General features: G+C 47.0%; 1 protein-coding gene across 21 annotated transcripts in view; it reads left to right on the forward strand.

Annotated features, from left to right (window-relative positions):
• Positions 1-18,884, forward strand: part of ARHGEF28 (Rho guanine nucleotide exchange factor 28) — a 288,373-nt gene that overhangs the window by 237,126 nt on the left and 32,363 nt on the right. For 14 of the 21 annotated variants that reach the window (XM_072826802.1, XM_072826812.1, XM_072826797.1 and 11 more), the window contains 8 exons: positions 1,920-2,098; positions 3,338-3,429; positions 4,606-4,788; positions 8,403-8,534; positions 11,661-11,761; positions 13,442-13,600; positions 15,018-15,056; positions 15,155-15,202. In XM_072826802.1, coding sequence (XP_072682903.1) covers positions 1,920-2,098; positions 3,338-3,429; positions 4,606-4,788; positions 8,403-8,534; positions 11,661-11,761; positions 13,442-13,600; positions 15,018-15,056; positions 15,155-15,202 — 933 coding nt within the window. The remainder of the gene's footprint in view (positions 1-1,919; positions 2,099-3,337; positions 3,430-4,605; positions 4,789-8,402; positions 8,535-11,660; positions 11,762-13,441; positions 13,601-15,017; positions 15,057-15,154; positions 15,203-18,884) is intronic. The other 7 variants (XM_072826813.1, XM_072826804.1, XM_072826811.1 and 4 more) reach the window with 2 other exon arrangements.

Consider the following 18,884-nt stretch of genomic DNA (forward strand, 5'->3'; position numbering starts at 1 on the left):
GTGTGATCGGTATGCGTAATGATGGACATGCCTCTGACGCCTCCTCATCTGTTGGTGATCTAATTAATGCTGCTTTCTACCTGCTGACCTGTTTTTTTTTTTTTTCGTTTAAAACATATCTGGGGATCCCTGGGTGGCGCAGCAGTTTAGCGCCTGCCTTTGGCCCAGGGTGCGAGCCTGGAGACCCAGGATCAAATCCCACGTCAGGCTCCCAGTGCATGGAGCCTGCTTCTCCCTCTGCCTGTGTCTCTGCCTCTCTCTCTCTCACTGTGTGCCTATCACAAATAAATAAAAATTTAAAAAAAATAAATAAAACATATCTGACCTTACCACCTCCCCTCCTTCTGCAACACTTACCAACTGGTTCAGATCATTTCATCCTTGCTAATGTCTTAAGCAATTTAATTAATTTATTTTTAAAGATTTTATTTATTTATTCATGAGACACAGAGAGAAAGAGAGAGAGAGGCAGAGACACAGGCAGAGGGAGAAGCAGGCTCTATGCAGGGAGCCTGACGTGGGACTCGATCCCGGGACCTTGGGGTCATGCCCTGAGCCGAAGGCAGGTGCTCCCCTGCTGAGCCCCCCAGGTGCTCATGTCTTAAACAATTTAAACCCACTCTGCCCTCTTATATACTGAGGCCATTTACCTTGTAAGCTGAGGAGCCCAACTCAGTGCATTGGAAGAAGGAAAGCAAATAAGGTCTTAGGTGGTGTATCCATTACTGAATAAAAGATATTAATAGTGTTCAGGGGCTCTCCCTAATTAGAGAGGGCAGTGTTCAAAAAGTTGTCATTTTTTGGTTTTATTTTTTGCTGCTCTAAGAAGAAAGGGCTGAAGAGGTATTCTTAGAACACCCCTGCACACAACCCTAGACCCAGCGCAATGCTGGGAAAGTGGGCAAATGAGCCGTAAGGAGTCAGCCTTGCGGGATGCGGTGGCGTGTTCTGGGTAAAGGTATTGCTCAGTCCCCGAAGAAGGAGCCAAACCATGTACTGCTACTGACTCTAAACAGTGCTGAAAGCCACAAACCAAAGAAAATTCTTCATACTTAGCCCCAGAACTGTTTACCTCCCACAGGGATTCTTTTGGTCATGATTTCAACTACGGCTCCCCGCCTGAATCAGCATTATCATCCTCTTCCTCATCACCAACTCCCCAGTGCTTAGAATGGGACGTTGGGAGGTCACAGCGAGTGTTTGTACAAGAGGTGATTCCGTCATAGCCTGTGCACCAAAGTTCAGCTTATCTCCTATTCCGTTCTGCTAGAGTCGTGCCCAGACGCGTACTGAAAGCCGCGTACTGAAAGCCGCGTACTGAAAGCCGAGTGCATGCCAAGCACTGAGCTAGGAGTACAAAGATGAATCCGACCATTCCCGCCTGCCAGAGGCTCATGCAGGTGGTGGGGAGAAGAGGCCTTGGCAGGTGGAATTATAGAAGTTTAGTTGCTCTGAACTGCGGTTGCAGAAAACCCTGGTTATGCTTAGGGAACCTGAGGTCATGCGCCCTCCTCGCTGTCATTTTCATGGTCTGCCCTAAACACTGCTAACTCCAACGGACTCGTAGGCCTTCCACCCGCCTCCATCTCTCAGTCATAGCTGATGCACTATTTTCCATCCCACGCCCCTTCTAGAAAAGCCCCCAAGCCCCCGACTACCTACGGCATTTTGATACTCTCACTGCTCTGATTGCTCCAAAGTGGTCCCTTTAAGCCGCTGATTCTTAAGGATACGCATCCTCCTGTATCCTTCCTCTCCATCCTCTCTCCGCCGTGCCCTTCCTGTTGGAGATCTTCCCAACTTGCACGGCGCCTTTGAGAAGTCAAAGTGACATGACTCGCCTGATAACTCTCGCTTTCCCCAGCGAACGTGTTTGGCAAGACCTTTGCTTTACCTGCACGCCTTCCTATTTTATGTAGGATCAGAAGCCATCGGTTATTTCCCTTCAGAAGCTCATTGCTAGAGAAGTCGCCAACGAGGAAAGAGGAATGTTCCTGATCAGTGCATCCTCTGCTGGTCCTGAGATGTACGAAATTCACACCAACTCCAAGGAGGAACGAAATAACTGGATGAGACGAATCCAACAGGCCGTGGAAAGGTAACCCTTCCTTCTGTCCACACTCTGGGGGATGGCCTTGTTCACCTGGGGAAAGCGTTCTGACCATGTTTCCTCTGCATGAACCCTCCGCCTCAGCCAGAGTGGCCTGCTCCCCGCCCCCCGCCCCTGCCTGTGATAGCCTCTCACCTGCAGCTCTGTCCTCTGCGCCTCCCTGCATGTACAGCCCTACCCCCTCTACCTGTGTGGATCCTGCTCACCCTTGGTGCAGCTCAGGGCTTCCCTCCTTCATGAAGACCTCTTCGGCTCCAGGGGTCTCTTCCTTCCCTGAGATTCTTGATCATCCGCTCTCTCGAGCATTTGCTCAGTGCTTGACGTAAACCGCCTTGTCGCTCTGACCTTTCCCTGCGGATACGTGTTCGTTAGACTGGAAGCTCCTCGGGGCAGGGGCCGTGCCTTTTGGTTGCTCTTTATGTCCAATTCTGAAGAATCATCCAATAAACATTTTTCAATTGGTGGATTGAAGTGTTCTAAGTCAGTTTCCTTCTCATCACTTGTGTTTTTAATGACTTTTTTGAGAAACAAGATGGGGTGAGGGTGAGCATTCTTTTTTTATTATTATTCATTTATGATAGTCACACACAGAGAGAGAGGCAGAGACACAGGCAGAGGGAGAAGCAGGCTCCATGCACCGGGAGCCTGACGTGGGATTCGATCCCAGGTCTCCAGGATCACGCCCTGGGCCAAAGGCAGGCGCTAAACCACTGCGCCACCCAGGGATCCCAAGGGGGTGAGCATTCTTAATGGTAATTTGATGAGATGGATCTGGAATGATGTTTTGTAAAACTCCTCCCCCTCAACTGCACCCCACCCGACCTGCCACCCTACCTCTGTCTCCTCCAACTCCCTCCACTCTGTCCCATTAAGAAGTAGACGCATGTAGTAGAAAGCAAAACTTTGTGTTTGAGTTGCACCTACTGGAGTGTTGGTAGTGTAAGGTGTGGGGGTCCACGTGTACGTGAGCGCATGTTTGTGTATGTGTGTGTGTGTTTGGATTTTTGAGTAATCCTGTACTTCTGACTCTGAGAGTGATGTGTTGTGCAAGGTCCTTTGTATACTCAAGAAAACCAGATATCTTGGCCTGAGGGCACGAACGGTTTTCTTTATGCTGAATTTTTCTTTTCGGAATAATGCTGTCACCAAGTCCCCACGTCTTACTAACGAACCTAAAGATGTTTGGATTTGGTTTCAGTTGTCTGTTTTGACTGTTGTCTTTTCAAGTTGCCCAGAAGAAGAAGGGGGAAGGACAAGTGAATCTGATGAAGAGAGGCGGAAAGCTGAAGCAAGAGTGGCCAAAATCCAGCAATGTCAAGGTACCGTGCGGTCATCTCCGCTTCCCTGGCTGGGGTGTTCTCCTTGGAGGAAGCCCTGGGTCATGAATGGGAGGGTTGTGATTAAATGTTTAATCTAATTCTATGTGCCTGAGGCTCACCCACCACTCTTCAGGACAAAAAGCATTGGCTCGAGGAGTGTTCGAATGAGACAACTGTCTCCCTCCTTCCTCCTTAGTGATTTAAGATATAACACATTTTCCAAAAAAAAAAAAAAAAATGGGCACATAATATACATGAAAGAAGAATTGTGAGCTGTGTGGTGCAGACAGGTGGTGGAGTCATCGTGCAGTGGTGTGATCGGGGTCCCGACACTGTCAGGTCATAGTTGTGTGAGTGTGGACGAGGAGCCCCTTGACTCTGCGCGTCAGTTTCCAAGTCTGTGAATTAAGGAACTCAGATTAGCTCAGGAAGTCTCATCTCTAGCTGGACAACAGAATTACCTTGGAAGTTTTATAAAAACACTGATGCCTGGGCCCCATGCTCATCCAGTTCACTCAGAATCTATGGAAGGTGGCTGTAGATGTCAGTGTTTTAAACTCTTCCCAGGTGATACGGAGGTAGACTGAGAAGCCCTGGAATTAGATGCTGGTCAGGGCCCCTTTAAACTGGAAGAATTTTAAGTGTTGGGATGTGTTAGGATCAGAGGAAAATGATACAGGCAGAGATGGTCAAAGAAATTGGATGTTTAGAAACAAAAACATAAACTAGTAGGTTTGGCTTTAACCAAGATGGGCTGAAGCCCAAGTAGCTTCAGTCCTTTTGCCTCGTTTTCCCTTGTGGGCACCAGTCAGTATGAACAGAGCCACCTCAATTTTCATTCCCGAGCTTAGCATTTACTCTTAATAGAAAACAGCCTGAACAAAAGAATAGTCATGCAATTTTTTTTTTTCTGGAATTAGCAGCATTTTCGGAGTACAGTAAATGTACAGAAAAGACAGGGGAAGCTCAGAGTGGTTAAGTCACTCGCTGGAGGCTCTAGTCACTAAGTGGAATAACTAGGAGTTGAACCTGGTTCCGTCCCACCCCCAACAACTCATACTTGACCCGTGAGACCATACTGCTTGCGGACGAGGAACCTCTTTATCTTAGAGCTTGGGTTTTCATACAGTTGCTGTATCCATCCGATAACCTTCCATGGTAAATACTGTTTCATAGAAATACTCAGTAACCAAGACCAACAGATTTGCGCATATTTGGAGGAGAAGCTGCATATCTACGCTGAACTTGGAGAACTGAGTGGATTCAAGGATGTCCATCTAGAGCCCCACCTCCTCATCAAACCTGACCCAGGGGAGCCTCCCCAGGCAGCCTCATTACTAGCAGCAGCCCTGAGAGAAGGTAAGTTGCTTCCAAAACTATTTCGTCTAACAAGTTCAGGAAATGTTTATTCCACGTGCCATGCCCTGTGGTCTTGCTCCTAAGACAAAGTTCCAACTGCGCTATGGTCCACATTCCATAAGGTGTTCCCCCACACCTTACACTACCAACACTCCAGTAGGTGCAACTCAAAATTTTACTGCAAAATAAAAGGAAATAGATGTGTCGGGTTGTGTCAAGTACTATGAAGAAAACAAAGTGTCGCTCAAGAGGTAAATGGGTGGAGAAGGTGGCATGTACATACAATAGAACCTCAGCCATAAAAAGGAGTGAGATCTGGCCATTTGCAACCACATGGATGGACCCAGAGGCTGTAATGCTAAGTGAAAGAAGTCAGACAGAGAAAGACGACTATCATACGATTTCACCCGTTTGTGGAGTTTAGGAAACAAAACAAATGAACGCATCAGATAAGAGAAAAACCCAAAAAAGACTTAAATACAGAGAACAAATTGGTAGTTTTCAGAGGGGAGGTGGTAGAGGGATGAGTGAAATAGGGGATGAGGATCAAGAGTACAGTCACCATGATGGGCGCTGATGAATACACAGAATCATTGAATTACTGTATTGTGCACCTGAAATTAATAGAACTATGTTCACGATACTTCAGTAAAAAAAATAATAAAGATGGCTTTATTTGGAAAACTATAGAGGACAGTTGCTTCAATGAAGATTTTAATGAAGTCTGAACCCTACTTAAACAGGGGCGCCTGGGTGGCCTAGTAAAGTTAAGCATCTGACTCTCGATTTCAGCTCAGGTCATGGTCTCAGGGTCTTGGGATTGAGCCCTGCGTTGGGCTCCGTGCTCAGCGGGGAGTCTGCTTGAGATTCTCTCTCTCCCTCCCGCCCTTCCCCACCCAGCTACGTGCTCATGTGCACACGCTCTCTTTCTCTCTGTAAAATAAATACATCTTTAAAAAAAAAAAAGATAAATGGGATAGGGAGTATGGAGGGGGATTGAGTGGGGAGGTTGTATGTGAGTTGGAGCGACCAGGGAAGGCCTCTCTGGTACGGCAATATGCAAGCAGACACAGGGAAGCGGAAAAGCCATGTAGGCACCTGGGGAAAGGATGCTGCAGACACAGAGAAGTGGCGAAGGTCCCGAGGCAGGTGCACGGCAAGCCTGAGGCCTCGCAAGGAGGACCATGCGGGTCGAGTGAAGGGAGGGGTGCAGAGCAGCTGACGGGTCAGAGCCAACTACCCCTCACATGACACGGACCTGATTGAGGCGAGGAAGGAGGTTGGAGTCTACTCCAAACTGGGGTATGTGATGTGTGTGCCAGAAGGAGCCCTCTGACTGCTGTGCGGAGAATGGACTAGAAGGGGGCAAAGTTCGAGTATGGGTAATAACAACATTGAGGGTATAACCTTGGGAGCTGGTGGCTGAGGCGGGCGGAGGATAAGATTACTGGGGAAATGACGTCACAGAGACCTGAGGCCAAGGTGTCAGAAGGATCATGCTCGTGGATGCAATTCCTGGGAATTTTGAGGGGAGGAGCATTTGGGGAAGGGAGAAACTTGCGCCAGGTGCTAAGTTGTTCAAATGATCGGCAAGTGCCGTTCAAGTGAACGTTCAAGTGAACGGCAACAAGGAGGGTGGGCGGTGTGATCCGATGGCAGGGAATGGAAAGAACAAGGGGGTCAGGGGAAGGGATAATAGTCTGGAAGTGTTGATAGTGACCATGGGTTTGAGAGAGAACACAGCCACCACCTGAGAGTGCGGTGGGCGGCGCAGACAAAGTTTGGTGGGTGCCCGATGGTGGGTGCAATGGTCCCACCACCCATTTTTGTGAATATGGTTGCACTGCAGCAAACCCTGCTTTCTCGCTGCAGTGCTGACGGGGAAGAGCTGCCGGGGGCCGCGTGGCCACGGAGCCTAAAACGTATCCAGTCTGGTCCCTGGTACACCGAGCTCTGGCCGGGAACCTCGAGACAGCAGCTCTGGGGCATCTGGAGATGGTGACAACTGTCATCCTTATGTGATCAGGAAACTGAGGGCTTGAGAAGGGCCTAGAGACTGTCTGAGTTGGGGACGAGTGACGGAATCACTCGTTCATTCACGCCTTCAGCATTCCATGGGCACCCACCCCGGGCTCCGCGTTGGCCTGTGGGGTAAGACTCTGCACGGCTGCCCCGGGGGTGGCCCAGGCCCTGGGAAAGGCACAGCAGGGAGCGCGGCCAGAGGCGGCGGGGGCGCAGGTGCCGGTCACTACGCTGTACACCTGACACACCAGCGCGTGCCGGTGCGTGTCGCTGGTCAGCGCAGAAAGGGGAACGAATGCTCGTCGGGAAGGAGCACGGACGGTCCACAGGGAACGAGAGGACTCCACGAGATCCCGGGAAAATAAGGATGGGCTGCGGCGGCCTTGCTGCGGGAAAGGCAGTGGAGGCGACCCGAGGCGAGAGGGGGGAGCCAGCTGCCTGGGGACCCGCGGGCGGGAGGGGTATGCGCTGCCCCGACTGTGGGGCAGGATCTTCGCGGGCTCTGGTCAAAACAGACACTTTTACTCCAAAATCCGTAGAAAGTTCCAGGATGCTTTTAATTGTGAGAGTGGCATGACCGGGAGCTGGGGGGTGGTGGGAGGAAGGGGGCGGGTGCCTGGGGATGAGTGAGTGGGACAGAGCTGGTGGGCGCGTGGGGCAGAGGTGCAGCGGGGCACGGGGACACCCCCCCCCCCCCCGTAGACCCCCCGCGGGTGGTGGCCTGGTTGTAGCCTTGCAGGTTGAAAGCCTTTATTGTAAATGGGAACATCGCTTCCTTGGTGTGGCGGTCAGCAGCCTTACCAGGTCCCAAGAGGAGCCTTTGTTATTTAAAATGCACGTTCCCTGTCTTTTCCCCTAGTAGCTGTAAGTGAGGACTGGGGATCCTCACCAGGATTTTTTAAGGCACAGGTGGGGAAATCTCTTTCGGAGGATAGCTATGACTGAGTAGTAATCTGTGTACCTAAAATCATATTTAAGTTAATTGAAAATCAGAAAGCTTTTCGGCAGACTGATGTACTGAAAATTAAATTTGAGATTTTTTTTAATAGAATGCATCTTTTTAATTTTCTGTTATAAAATGATGCATCTTTTCATTAATTTTCTGTTATATAATGATGCTTAAGGGACACCTCGGTGGCTCAGTGGTTGAGCCTCTGCCTTCAGCCCAGGGCGTGACCCTGGGGTCCTGGGATCGAGTCCCACGTCCCCACAGGGAGCCTGCTTCTCCCTCCGCTTGTATCCCTGCCTCTCTCTGTGTCTCTCCTGAATAAATGAAGTCTTTAAAAAAATAAAATAAAATACTGCTTGAAGTATCAGTCTAGATTGCAAGTTGGCAAACTTTTTTCTATGCAGAGCCAGATAGTAAATATTTTAGGCTTTGCAGGCCGCATACAGTTTCCGGGACACATCCTCCTTCATGTGTGTGGGGGAGCTCATCTGTACACTTAAATCTTTAAAATGTAAAAACCATTTTAAGCTCCAAGGCCATGTAACAGCAGACAGAGGCCACATAGGGTTTGCCGACCCTGGATCTAGATCAAACTTTGTGCATTTGGTCTCTAAATCATGTCTTCTTTCTTCTCCCTTCTTAGCGGAGAGCCTGCAGGTTGCCGTGAAGGCCTCACAAGCGGGTGATGCTCGCCCATCACCTGAGGAGGGTTCTGCAGAACCTGCGGTTGCAGATGCACAGGGTCCTCCCGAGGAGCCAGGATCATCTCCAGCCTGTAAGTGAAAGTTCGGGCCTCACCCCTGAGCCTGAACACAACCTCTGGAACACACAGTGGTCGTGTGAAATGAAGGCAACGGCTCTGTCCCTATTTGCAGGAGACTGGATGCATTTTTTTTTTTTTTAAATGAGAGAAAACCTGAGACCAGATAGGCTCTGGCCTGACTTACCTAGATCATGACTCTGGTGTTCCAAGCACGGAGATTCCGAGAACAGTCAGCTGGCGGGTCTGCTGCTCTCTTACCCAGGCAAGCTTCGTTACCATCCCAACCCCGACCCTGCCTCATTTTTTTTTTTTTTTGATAAAACTTACAGAATAGTTTGGAATATGGTTTTGAAAGAATTTTTAAACTTCGGATTTATTTTTTTTTTTTTAAATGGGTCCCTGCAGTTCACTAAAGAGCAAGTCCTTTGGCTTAATCTCAGAGGCATCCACCGAGCCAACATAACCCAGAAAACTAGAATCTTAAAACATCCCCACAGACACGCAGTTGGGTGGTGTGATTAAAGGCAGAAGTGCCAGAAAATTCTTGATCTTTGTCATCATACATTTTAATTCACTAAAGGCACCGTGTCCAGTATATTTTAAAATACGGAAAAATGTCACGTAGGGAATTAGGGGACTTCTCGGAACCTAATGATGTTACATGTATGAGCTGAATACTTAATTTCCTACAGATTTCTGAGAGAAGAGCATAAAAGCATATTTTTTATTGTATTTGGGTGATAAAAACCTCGACTTCCACCAGCCTGTATTAGACACAAGACAAAACATCTTTATTAGCCAGGGATTGGAGGCTTAAGTGGTCTCTGAATCGCTTAAACAGCATCCCTGGGTCAACTGAGACACAAGGAGGCCGTGCAGTTTTAAGACTTTACTTTTTTGAGATGAGCTCTAATAATTATTTTGTCCTCTCAAATTCTGCTTTATCCAATCCTGCATTTGTATTTTCAGAAAGTGCACACATGTTTTTCGTTTTGACGCAGCCCAGACTCCTCAGGGGAGTTGTGCTGCCCTGGGTGATTTCCTTTTAAAAGGAGAAACGCGTTATGCCATCGAGAGAGGGAGTTCCTTCTATAAATACACCCCGGGGATCCACTGCCTCCGCCTCACCCCGGGGACAGCTGGGGAGGCTCCACTCAGCCCCTGCAGCTGCTCAGAGCACACGGCTGCACCTTCCCTCTCTCCAGACCAGGCAGCGAGGTTCTCCCCATCTGTACCATGTCCCCCATGATCGGGAGAGGCCCCAGGGACACCCGTGACTCGGGTCAAAACCATCAAGAGGCTGTTTGCAGTGCCCTGACCCCAGGATTCACAGACGGGCAGGGGCGGGTTGACATGGTCCTGTTCCCCCGAAGGCCTCTTCCTTTCTGGGCTAACCCTGGTGCCCCCAAGGGTTGGATTCTCTTATTAAGGTTAGTGGGGGTAAAAGATTAATATTCCTTAAATGAGAGTGTGTACCTGACTGGGCCAGTTCTTTAACTTTCAGGACTGGGTCCTTCTAAGTCAAGCCCAGTATGACAAAATGAAGCCATAGACCAAGCGAAGCCTCCCCTGCGTAGTCCTCGGTGTTACCTGGTCAGGTGGATGAGTATAATCTAGTCCTTCAAAAGTCCTGGAGATCTGAAAAGGAACAGAGGGATCTGATCCCTTGGCTCACCATCAACTCCTTTGCCCGTTTGATGGTCCCCATTGCCATGGAGTGGGGAGGAGGGCGAGAGCGACAATGGCTAATGCTGTGGTGATGCCGTGGGTATCTCTCTGAGAAGTAAGTATAATACCCAGCAGCGGAACCGCATTTCGAGCGACAGAGACATTTTTTAAATCAGATTTTTTAAAAGATTTTATTTATTTATTCATGAAAGACAGAGAGAGGCAGAGACCCAGGCAGAGGGAGAAGCAGGCTCCATGCAGGGAACCTGATGTGGGACTCGATCCTGAGTCTCCAGGGTCACGCCCTGGGCTGAAGGCAGACGCCAAACCGCTGAGCCACCCAGGGATCCCCAGATGCATTTCTATAAAAAGTCTCTTCACTGTAAGTGAGAACCGTTGACCGGCTCGGGCAAAATGGACCTGATTTTCAGTTGATAAAATCTGAAGCCGTTAACCGTTTAAACAGAAAAGTTTTTTGTGATAGAAGTGGCCTTTGGAGGCCCTAGAGGACTTCCATGGGGAGAAGAAGTCTTCCCTCCATCAGAGATGGCACCGTGTGTCACAGAGCGAGTGCTCGCTAGGGCCCTGTTTGAACGTGGTTCCAATAACAGTCTGGGTGTGAAAGTGCTTTGGGGAATCTAGTTTAAATCATCGTAAGGCGAGCATAGCATAAGACTTTACTGAGGTCATGTGGACACAGAAGTAAAATCGCACCAGCAGAGATTTGACGATTTAAGCAGCAGAGATTAATCGATGTCTGGTACTTAAAAAAAATACTTCTGAACTAGAAACATCTCTGCATTTCACAGGTCAGACATACAGATTTCAAAAGTCATTGTGGATCTAGAGGATGAGCAAGTATTGTGAGGGGGAAAAAAACCACTCGGACATTGTCTTTATAAAGCTATTTGGAGGTGGGGACGAGCTCCTCTTTGCAGGACCGAGAGCTCCTCCCGGATGAGCCATCTGGGCCCTGCGTAGAGGGGTGCTCGGCTCCCGTCGTTGGGTCCGTGCTCCTCTGCATGGTCAGCCGCCCCTGCCCGGCCACTGGGGAGCCTTTCGCCGAGCCGTCTCCTTAGACCTGGCTCTGCCCGCCCTTGCTTGAGCCCCACAGTGTCTGTTTTCAGTGTCCTCCTCCCCACTGGCTTTTCCCTAGCTAGCAAGCATGGGATGTAGCGTCTGCCCTCCCTGCATCACCAACATCACGGGGAGGTCCTGTCCGCAAGAAAGAAAAATGAAAAGATGGGCGATGCCACCCGCCAGCTTGGTATCGACTAGCGTGTAAGCTCCCCGAGGGCAGGGACTCCACGCTCTGCACTGCGTCTGCCCCTCGTGTGAGGCTGTGTCGTACGCGTGATTTTGTGTCTCTTATCTCGAAATATGTGTCAGCTGTGTACGTGTACGAAATACGTGCGCTCGCTGACGTTTGATGATGTCCTCTCTGTTTCTGTCTCGATGGCGTGCTTGCAGCACTAGTCACAGAAGGGACAGGAGGAAGAGGCTGTTGGGATGTGGATCCTGGCCCCCAGGGTGTGGGAACCGACTTGGCGGTCTCTGATGCAGGGGAGAAGGTATTGTGAACCAATTTGCTAGTAAATGGCACCCGTTGCTCTGTGTTGTGACGTGACCCCAGGGCCCGGTCTGTCCCGAGCCACGAGGGGTCGGGAGCCTTCTCCACAGCTGTTCTCCGTGTCCGTGCTCTGCTTTGGTCTTTCTAACCTTCAAGTCCCTCAAGATGTTCTCGCTCTTCCTGGATCATGTAGGTGTACGCCAAGAAACGGTTTAAAAATCATTAAAAGGATTTAAAACCCTAATGTGTGTGTGTCTGCGCACTCTTACTTCTGGTCTCGCTTCTGCTCCCGTCCCTGCAAGGCTCTGGCTTCCACCCGCTGCCCTTGGCCCCGCTTGGGGACGCAGCCCTGGAGTCCGGCGGCGCTAAAGTGGCAGCAACGGTGTTGCCCTGGGCCCCCATGGCTGCTCCACCTTCTCTTACCTTCATTTCCCTGTCTCCACTCACATTGTCACCTGCTTTTTATTTTTTTTTTAAGATTTTATTTATTTATTTATAGAGAGGCAGAGACCCAGGCAGAGGGAGAAGCAGGCTCCATGCAGGGAGCCTGATGTGGGACTCGATCCCGGGACTCCAGGATCATGGCCTGGGCTGAAGGCAGCGCTAAACCGCTGAGCCACCCGGGCTGCCTTTTTTTTGTGTGTGTGTGACACTTTTAATCAACCTGATTTTGGCTTGGGGCTAATAGGTTCCAAAACGCCTTTTTTTGGGGGGGGGGGGGGACATAGTTTTCAAGTGACACTCACTTAAACACTAAATGCATGAAACTTCCTGTTCACTTCCAATGAAGCCAGGATGTCAGAAATTGGGAATGAGAATATGATCCTGGGAGGTGGCTGCTTGGCCTCCCCAGGCTTGGCTGGGTCTCAGGAGTTTCAGTTTTATCGAAATTCGTATTAGGCACATTACCAGATAACAGTATGTGCTAACGTGGAAAAATGACATGCCGTCTATTTAGGAGATGACTTCTATAGTATATGTTCTTGCATATATTACATATGACTGAGACACCCGGTCCAAAGATTTTTTTTTTCTGGGGGGATGGTTTTCTTTCTTTTTTTTTTTATATATAAATTTATTTTTTTATTGGTGTTCAGTTTGCCAACATATAGAATAACACTCAGTCCAAAGATTTTTAAAAACCCAAAGCAAATGTGGCTGTGATTTAGTTTCGCCTTTTTTTTTTTTTAAACTTCATAGGCCAAGATAAAAATAGGAATGCAATATTTTACTCTGCTTACTCTGACTGTAAGCTTTCTGACTTGTTGCTTCTTTAAAACATTCCTACTTTGGTCATCCCTTTCAGCACAGACTTCATTTTTCGGTCTGAAGCTTCCAGCTGCCTTTGTCCTAGAGGAAGGGAGGCGGGGAAGGAGGGCTGGTTAGTTAGTAATAGTCTTTTCTTGAATGGAAATCCTGGCGGCTCCCACCCCTAAGGTCTTTTTTCTTCCATGATGGGGTCAAAGGTAAGTGAAATCTGAGAGGTGTGGGTTCCCGCCTACCTGGAAGAGTTTTAATAAGGCATTTGAGGAAATGAACTGACAGGGCAGGGATCACCAGAAATCAAACATTAAAAAAAAAAAAAAAAAAAAAAAAAAGCATGTGATGGGTATTTAGTCATTAGCTTCCCCACTAAGATAAGGTCTTAAATTTTTTTTTTTTTTTTTTTTTTTTCTGAAAGAGTCTTAAAAATCTGTGCTGCAGCCGGCAAAGTCCCTGGGGTGTCAGTCACCATCACCAGCTGCAGCCCTGCACAGGGACCACAAGGGGGAGGGCCAGCTCCACGAAAAGTAGGACACTACACAGCTCAGGCTTGTATCAGGCTTCGTGGTTCTTGGGAGTAAGTAATCACGTGTGGTGTAATCCAACCCCTCTCTGTGTTTCTAATTTGTACAGAGCATAAAAATTCTACAGCATACGATTTTCTTATTACAAAGGTAATGAGGGACAGAACCACCAGGGCAGAGAGAACTCTAGAATTCGCTAGAGGATGGGGGGCCGTCCCCGGTATGGTGGAGGGGGGCCGTGGCTGGACTCCAGACTTCACGTCCCTTTCCATCCTTTGTCCTTCCTGTGTAGGAGGTTCTGCTCAGTAAGGAAACCTTCGATGGGTGGTATGGTGAGGAGGGTGGGCAGGGAAGAAAGGAGCTGGCCATCTCCTCAAAGCGTCACCGGCCTAAACTAATGGAACAAGCCCAGAGTTACCGGAGAACATGACCAGAGCTGTTTCTCGTGGGTTCGATTTAAAGCTGCTCAGATATAGGCCACAGCATCCTGGGGACTACAGGCTCTAGGAAGGCAGGGAACCCAACGGCCTCCCCCAGCGGCAGGCGGCGAGCACGCAGCAGGTCCACACCGTTCGTCTATAGGACGGAGTGTGAGCGTCCGTCAGATGCTGGGTGTCCTTGTTAAATTTGCAGACACGGCATTAAACACACGTAAGAAGTCCTGCTACTCATTGGCATCCATCCCAGTGAAAGAAGACAGGCAATAAATGAATAGACAAGTGTTCAATTCAATTCTGGAAACTGGAAATCCTCACTGTCCACATGTGTCTCTAGTGTGTACACCAGGGAGACAAAGAATGAAACCTAGACCCCCTCCCCCTGGAGCAGATGGTCTCCAGCCTCGCTCAAGGCCTCTGCTGGTCGAGCTTTTCCTAAAGGCAATCACAGATGCGTCCAGTGGTCTCAGAGTAGGATCCAGGAGGGCAGGCCAGCGAAGTGCTGGCCCCTGGGCCACCCCTGGGTCTGGGTTTCCTCTCCTGACCACTGGCTCTTTGGGCTTTGTGAATCTTGGACACGGAGATGGGAGCTAGAAGTCAGGCACGGTGTTCTCTGGCTTCCAAATCTGGCCTCCAGGATGTAGGGAGCCAACCTGGCCTGGGGGCCAACTTCACTCTGGTCACAGAGAGCACAGTTGACAGTGTGGTTTCCACAAGGTAAATATTGTCACTTGCTGAGAGAGTGCAGAGCTTCCCCGCTGTCATCCCGTGTTGTTTTTTAAAGGGATGTTTGGGTGAAAAGTCGCCCTGCTTCTCAAATACAGAGTTTGCACAGATGGAGGCTCTCCTGGAGGTGTGTGTGGGGGGGGGGTGTTTAATTCTGTAGGCTTTGCTTTCTGGAGGGAAAGAGGGTCTATAGAAGAGTTTTGAGGCAGTGAATTGATGTATCTGAGGTCGTACGTTTTGGAACACTAGGTGCAGCTTTTCAAAAGTAGAACCGTTATTCATTTTCTTATTTTTTTACATATTTTAGGTGGAATATAGAAGTTTCACGGTTTCTTCACAGTCAGAGGTGAGCTATATACACTTGAAATATATCATTATCCTCTCTTTATTTTTGAATAACGAATGCTTTTTCAAGAATTTGACTCTTACAACCTTACCTTCCAGATTATACAAGCGATCCAGAATTTAACCCGACTCCTCTATAGCCTTCAGGTAATTGTGCTCCTCTAATCTTTTTTTTTTTTTTTAAGATTTTATTTATTTATTCAAGACAGAGAGAGAGAGGCAGAGACATGGGCAGAGGGAGAAGCAGGCTCCATGCAGGGAGGGACTTGATCAAGGGACTCCAGGATCATGCCCTGGCTGCAGGTGGCGCTAAACCGCTGGGCCATGGGGGCTGCCTTTTTTTTTTTTTTTTTTTTTTAATATTTTAGCTCCTCTAATCTTTGACCTTGTGAATGTTTCTTGTAACGCAATTAATTTTATTAGATGATTCCCAGACATTAAAAATTAGAGCATTTGAGAAGTAGCGAATGATCTTAAAAGAATGCCAGTTCCCAAAGCGTAATCCCGCTAGTTGCCTAGAACTTCACCTGGTATTGTAATCACCAGGCAACATGACAACTTTTTATACCATTCTTCTCTGAAACCATAAAACAGTTCATATCTTTAAAAAATATTAATGACTATGATTTGGCTTGAAGTTTACAGTGAAGCTCTTAGGTGACTATAGCATGACTTCACATTTTCTGGTGAAAACTTAAATTCACACCTGAACTTTCACTTTCTCATATGGACTTGGGCCTTTAGGGAAGTAAAGTAATTCATGTGTTCCTTCATTCTTTTGTTTGTTCATCCGCCCAGCATTTATTGAGCACGCTCTCCATGCTGGGCGCTATGCTGAGGGCTGAGCACAGAAAGGCCGATGGGCTACAATGCCTACCATTGAATGGCTTACTCTCTTTCAAGGAAAGACAGGCATAAAAGTTGTGCTTGCATTTAGGATTACAGGGTTGGATGATCCCTTAGTTCATGCACAAGAAGGCCAAATACATGAATTGCTCAACTTATAGATTAAAAACATTTTAATGCTATCAAAGCAGTATTAGTGTTAAATATAAATTGGTAGGAAAATTTGAGGATGTAAGTAAATATAACAGCTGGTGATTCTACAGAGAGAATTACTATTGTTATGTTGGTATATGTCCCAGTTGTTTTTTTTTAAGATTTCATTTATTTTTTATTTTTTTTTAAATATTTTATTTATTTATTCATGAGAGAGAGAGAGAGAGAGAGGCAGAGACACAGGCAGAGGGAGAAGCAGGCTCCCTGCGGGGATCCCGACGCAGGACTCGATCCTGGGACTCCAGGATCACGCCCTGGGCTGAAGGTGGTATTAAACCTCTGAGCCACCCGGGCTGCCCTATTTATTTTAGAGAGAACTTGAGTGAGGGGAGGGGCAAAAGAGACAGGAAAGATAGATCCTCAAGCAGACTTCACACCAAGTGTGGAGCGCAATGTGAGGCTTGATCCCACGACCCTGAGATCATGACTTGAGCCGAAATCAAGATTGGATGCTGAACCACCTGAGCCGCCCAGGGGCTCCTCCCTCCAGTTTTTTTAGAATCCTTTTATATACACTCTAACAATGTACTTTTGTATGGGTTCAGCTATTACTCTAGCACGATTTTTGGTGGCTGTATAATATTCAAGTCTGTGGAACTTACCGAGTTCTTCAAAACTACACCTCTGTATTAAGTCCATTAGATATTCCTGTACACTAATCTCTTTGAACATAGCTGAGTGTTTCCTTGGGATAAGTCACTAGAATTATTATTTTTTTTAGATTTTTAATAGATATTACCCAAATAATCAAACCCATCAACATCCCTCTCTCTTCCTCAATTTGAAAATAGGTCAAGGTATCCAATTACCTTAATTTTCATTTCTGTGGTTACTGTCGAAACTAAACTCCTCCCCCTCCCATAATGGTTTATTAGCCATTCATACTCCATCTCTTATACTTCTTGGATATTAAAAAAAATAAAGTCTGACTTTAAGTTTTCACCAGAAAACAATGTAAAGTCATGCTACATTTGATATTTTCTTATTTATACTTTGCATCAAGACTTCTTTCTTTTATGCCTTATTGATCATCTGCCTATTGCTCTCATACAAGTATCTTAAAAATTAAAGTTTTTTATTGTATTTGAATATAGGGCAGTGATAATCTCTTAATCTTTTTCTATGCTTATTTCTATATTCATAAGAGATTTCAATCACTCTGACAGGTTTCTTACCTTCCTATTAGGACTGATAAATTAAAATTTCCTATTTATGAATGAAATTGGAGACTTGTCACTTTTGCAGTAATTAGTCCTCTTGTTGGAGAACATGCTGTTGGTCATCTCTTAGATAAAAGAAAGCTGTTTGGGTTAAACAGTTCTATTCTTTGGACTATTCCTGATAGAAAGTTAAAATTTGAAAGTAGTGATACTATGGCTAGTCTTCAATACTTACATCAATTTGATTCTCTTGGCTTTTACTTCGTCTTACTTCTGGAAACATATTAAGTAATTGTGGCAGTAGCAAGCATCCTTGTCTTGTACAAGATCTAACAGGAATACCTTTGATGTCTGACATTAAACATGCTGGCCTGGGATAGGTGTTCTTAGAGTTGATTTATCATAGGATCAAACATTCTTTCTTTTACATTTTAACTGAGAAATGGGTATAGTTTGAGCATAGTTCATTAACTTCTGGGAGATGAAAACATTGATTGTGTTGCCTGATGAAAACACTCACAGGTCGTGTCTCTTCAGTGTTGAATGCCATGCTTTGTGGACGCAGGGTTCAGAAAAGGTCCCCTAAATGACCTAATTTTTGCAACACACGAGATTGAAGGGAGGTATCGAATTCTACAGTAGATTCTCTTAACCACGACTTTTGAGCTGGTATGAGGACATGGGCTCTGGAAGATGTCTTTTCATGGAGTATTCATCCCTTTTGAAGCTGAATCTCTTATTTTTAATGTGTTTTTAAATTATTTTTTATTGGAGTTTAGTTTGCCAACATATAGCATAACCCCCAGTGCTCATCCCATCCAGTGCCCCCCTCAGTAACCCCAACCCCCCCGCCCACCTCCCTTTCCACTACCCCTTGTTCATTTCCTAGAGTTAGGAATCTCTCATGTTCTGTCACCCTCTCTGATATTTCCCACTCATTTTCTCTCCTTTCCCCTTTATTCCCTTTCACTATTTTTTATATTCCCCAAATGAATGAGACCATATAATGTTTGTCCTTCTCTGATTTACTTATTTCACTCAGCATAATGCCCTGCAATTCTATCCACATTGAAGCAAATAGTGGGTATTTGCCATTTCTAATGGCTGAGGAATATTCCATTGTATACATAGACCACGTCTTCTTTATCCATTCATCTTTTGATGGACACCAAGGCTCCTTCCACAGTTTGGCTATTGTGGACATTGCTGCTGTGAACATCAGGGTGCAGGTGTCCCGGCATTTCATTGCATCTGTATCTTTAGGGTAAATCCCCAGCAGTGCAATTGCCGGGTCGTAGGGCAGATCTATTTTTAACTCTTTGAGGAACCTCCACACAGTTTTCCAGAGTGGCTGCACCAGTTCACATTTCCACCCACAGTGCAGGAGGGTTCCCCTTTCTCCACATCCTCTCCAACATTTGCTGTTTCCTGCCTTGTTAATTTTCCCCATTCTCACTGGTGTGAGGTGGTATCTCATTGTGGTTTTGATCTGTATTTCCCTGATGGCCAGTGATGCAGAGCATGTTCTCATGTGCTTGTTGGCCATGTCTATGTCTTCCTCCGTGAGATTTCTGTTCATGTCTTCTGCCCATTTCATGATTGGATTGTTT

The sequence above is a fragment of the Canis lupus genome, chromosome 5 (assembly GCF_048164855.1).
Source record: "Canis lupus baileyi chromosome 5, mCanLup2.hap1, whole genome shotgun sequence".
NCBI classification, from domain to species: Eukaryota; Metazoa; Chordata; class Mammalia; order Carnivora; family Canidae; genus Canis; species Canis lupus.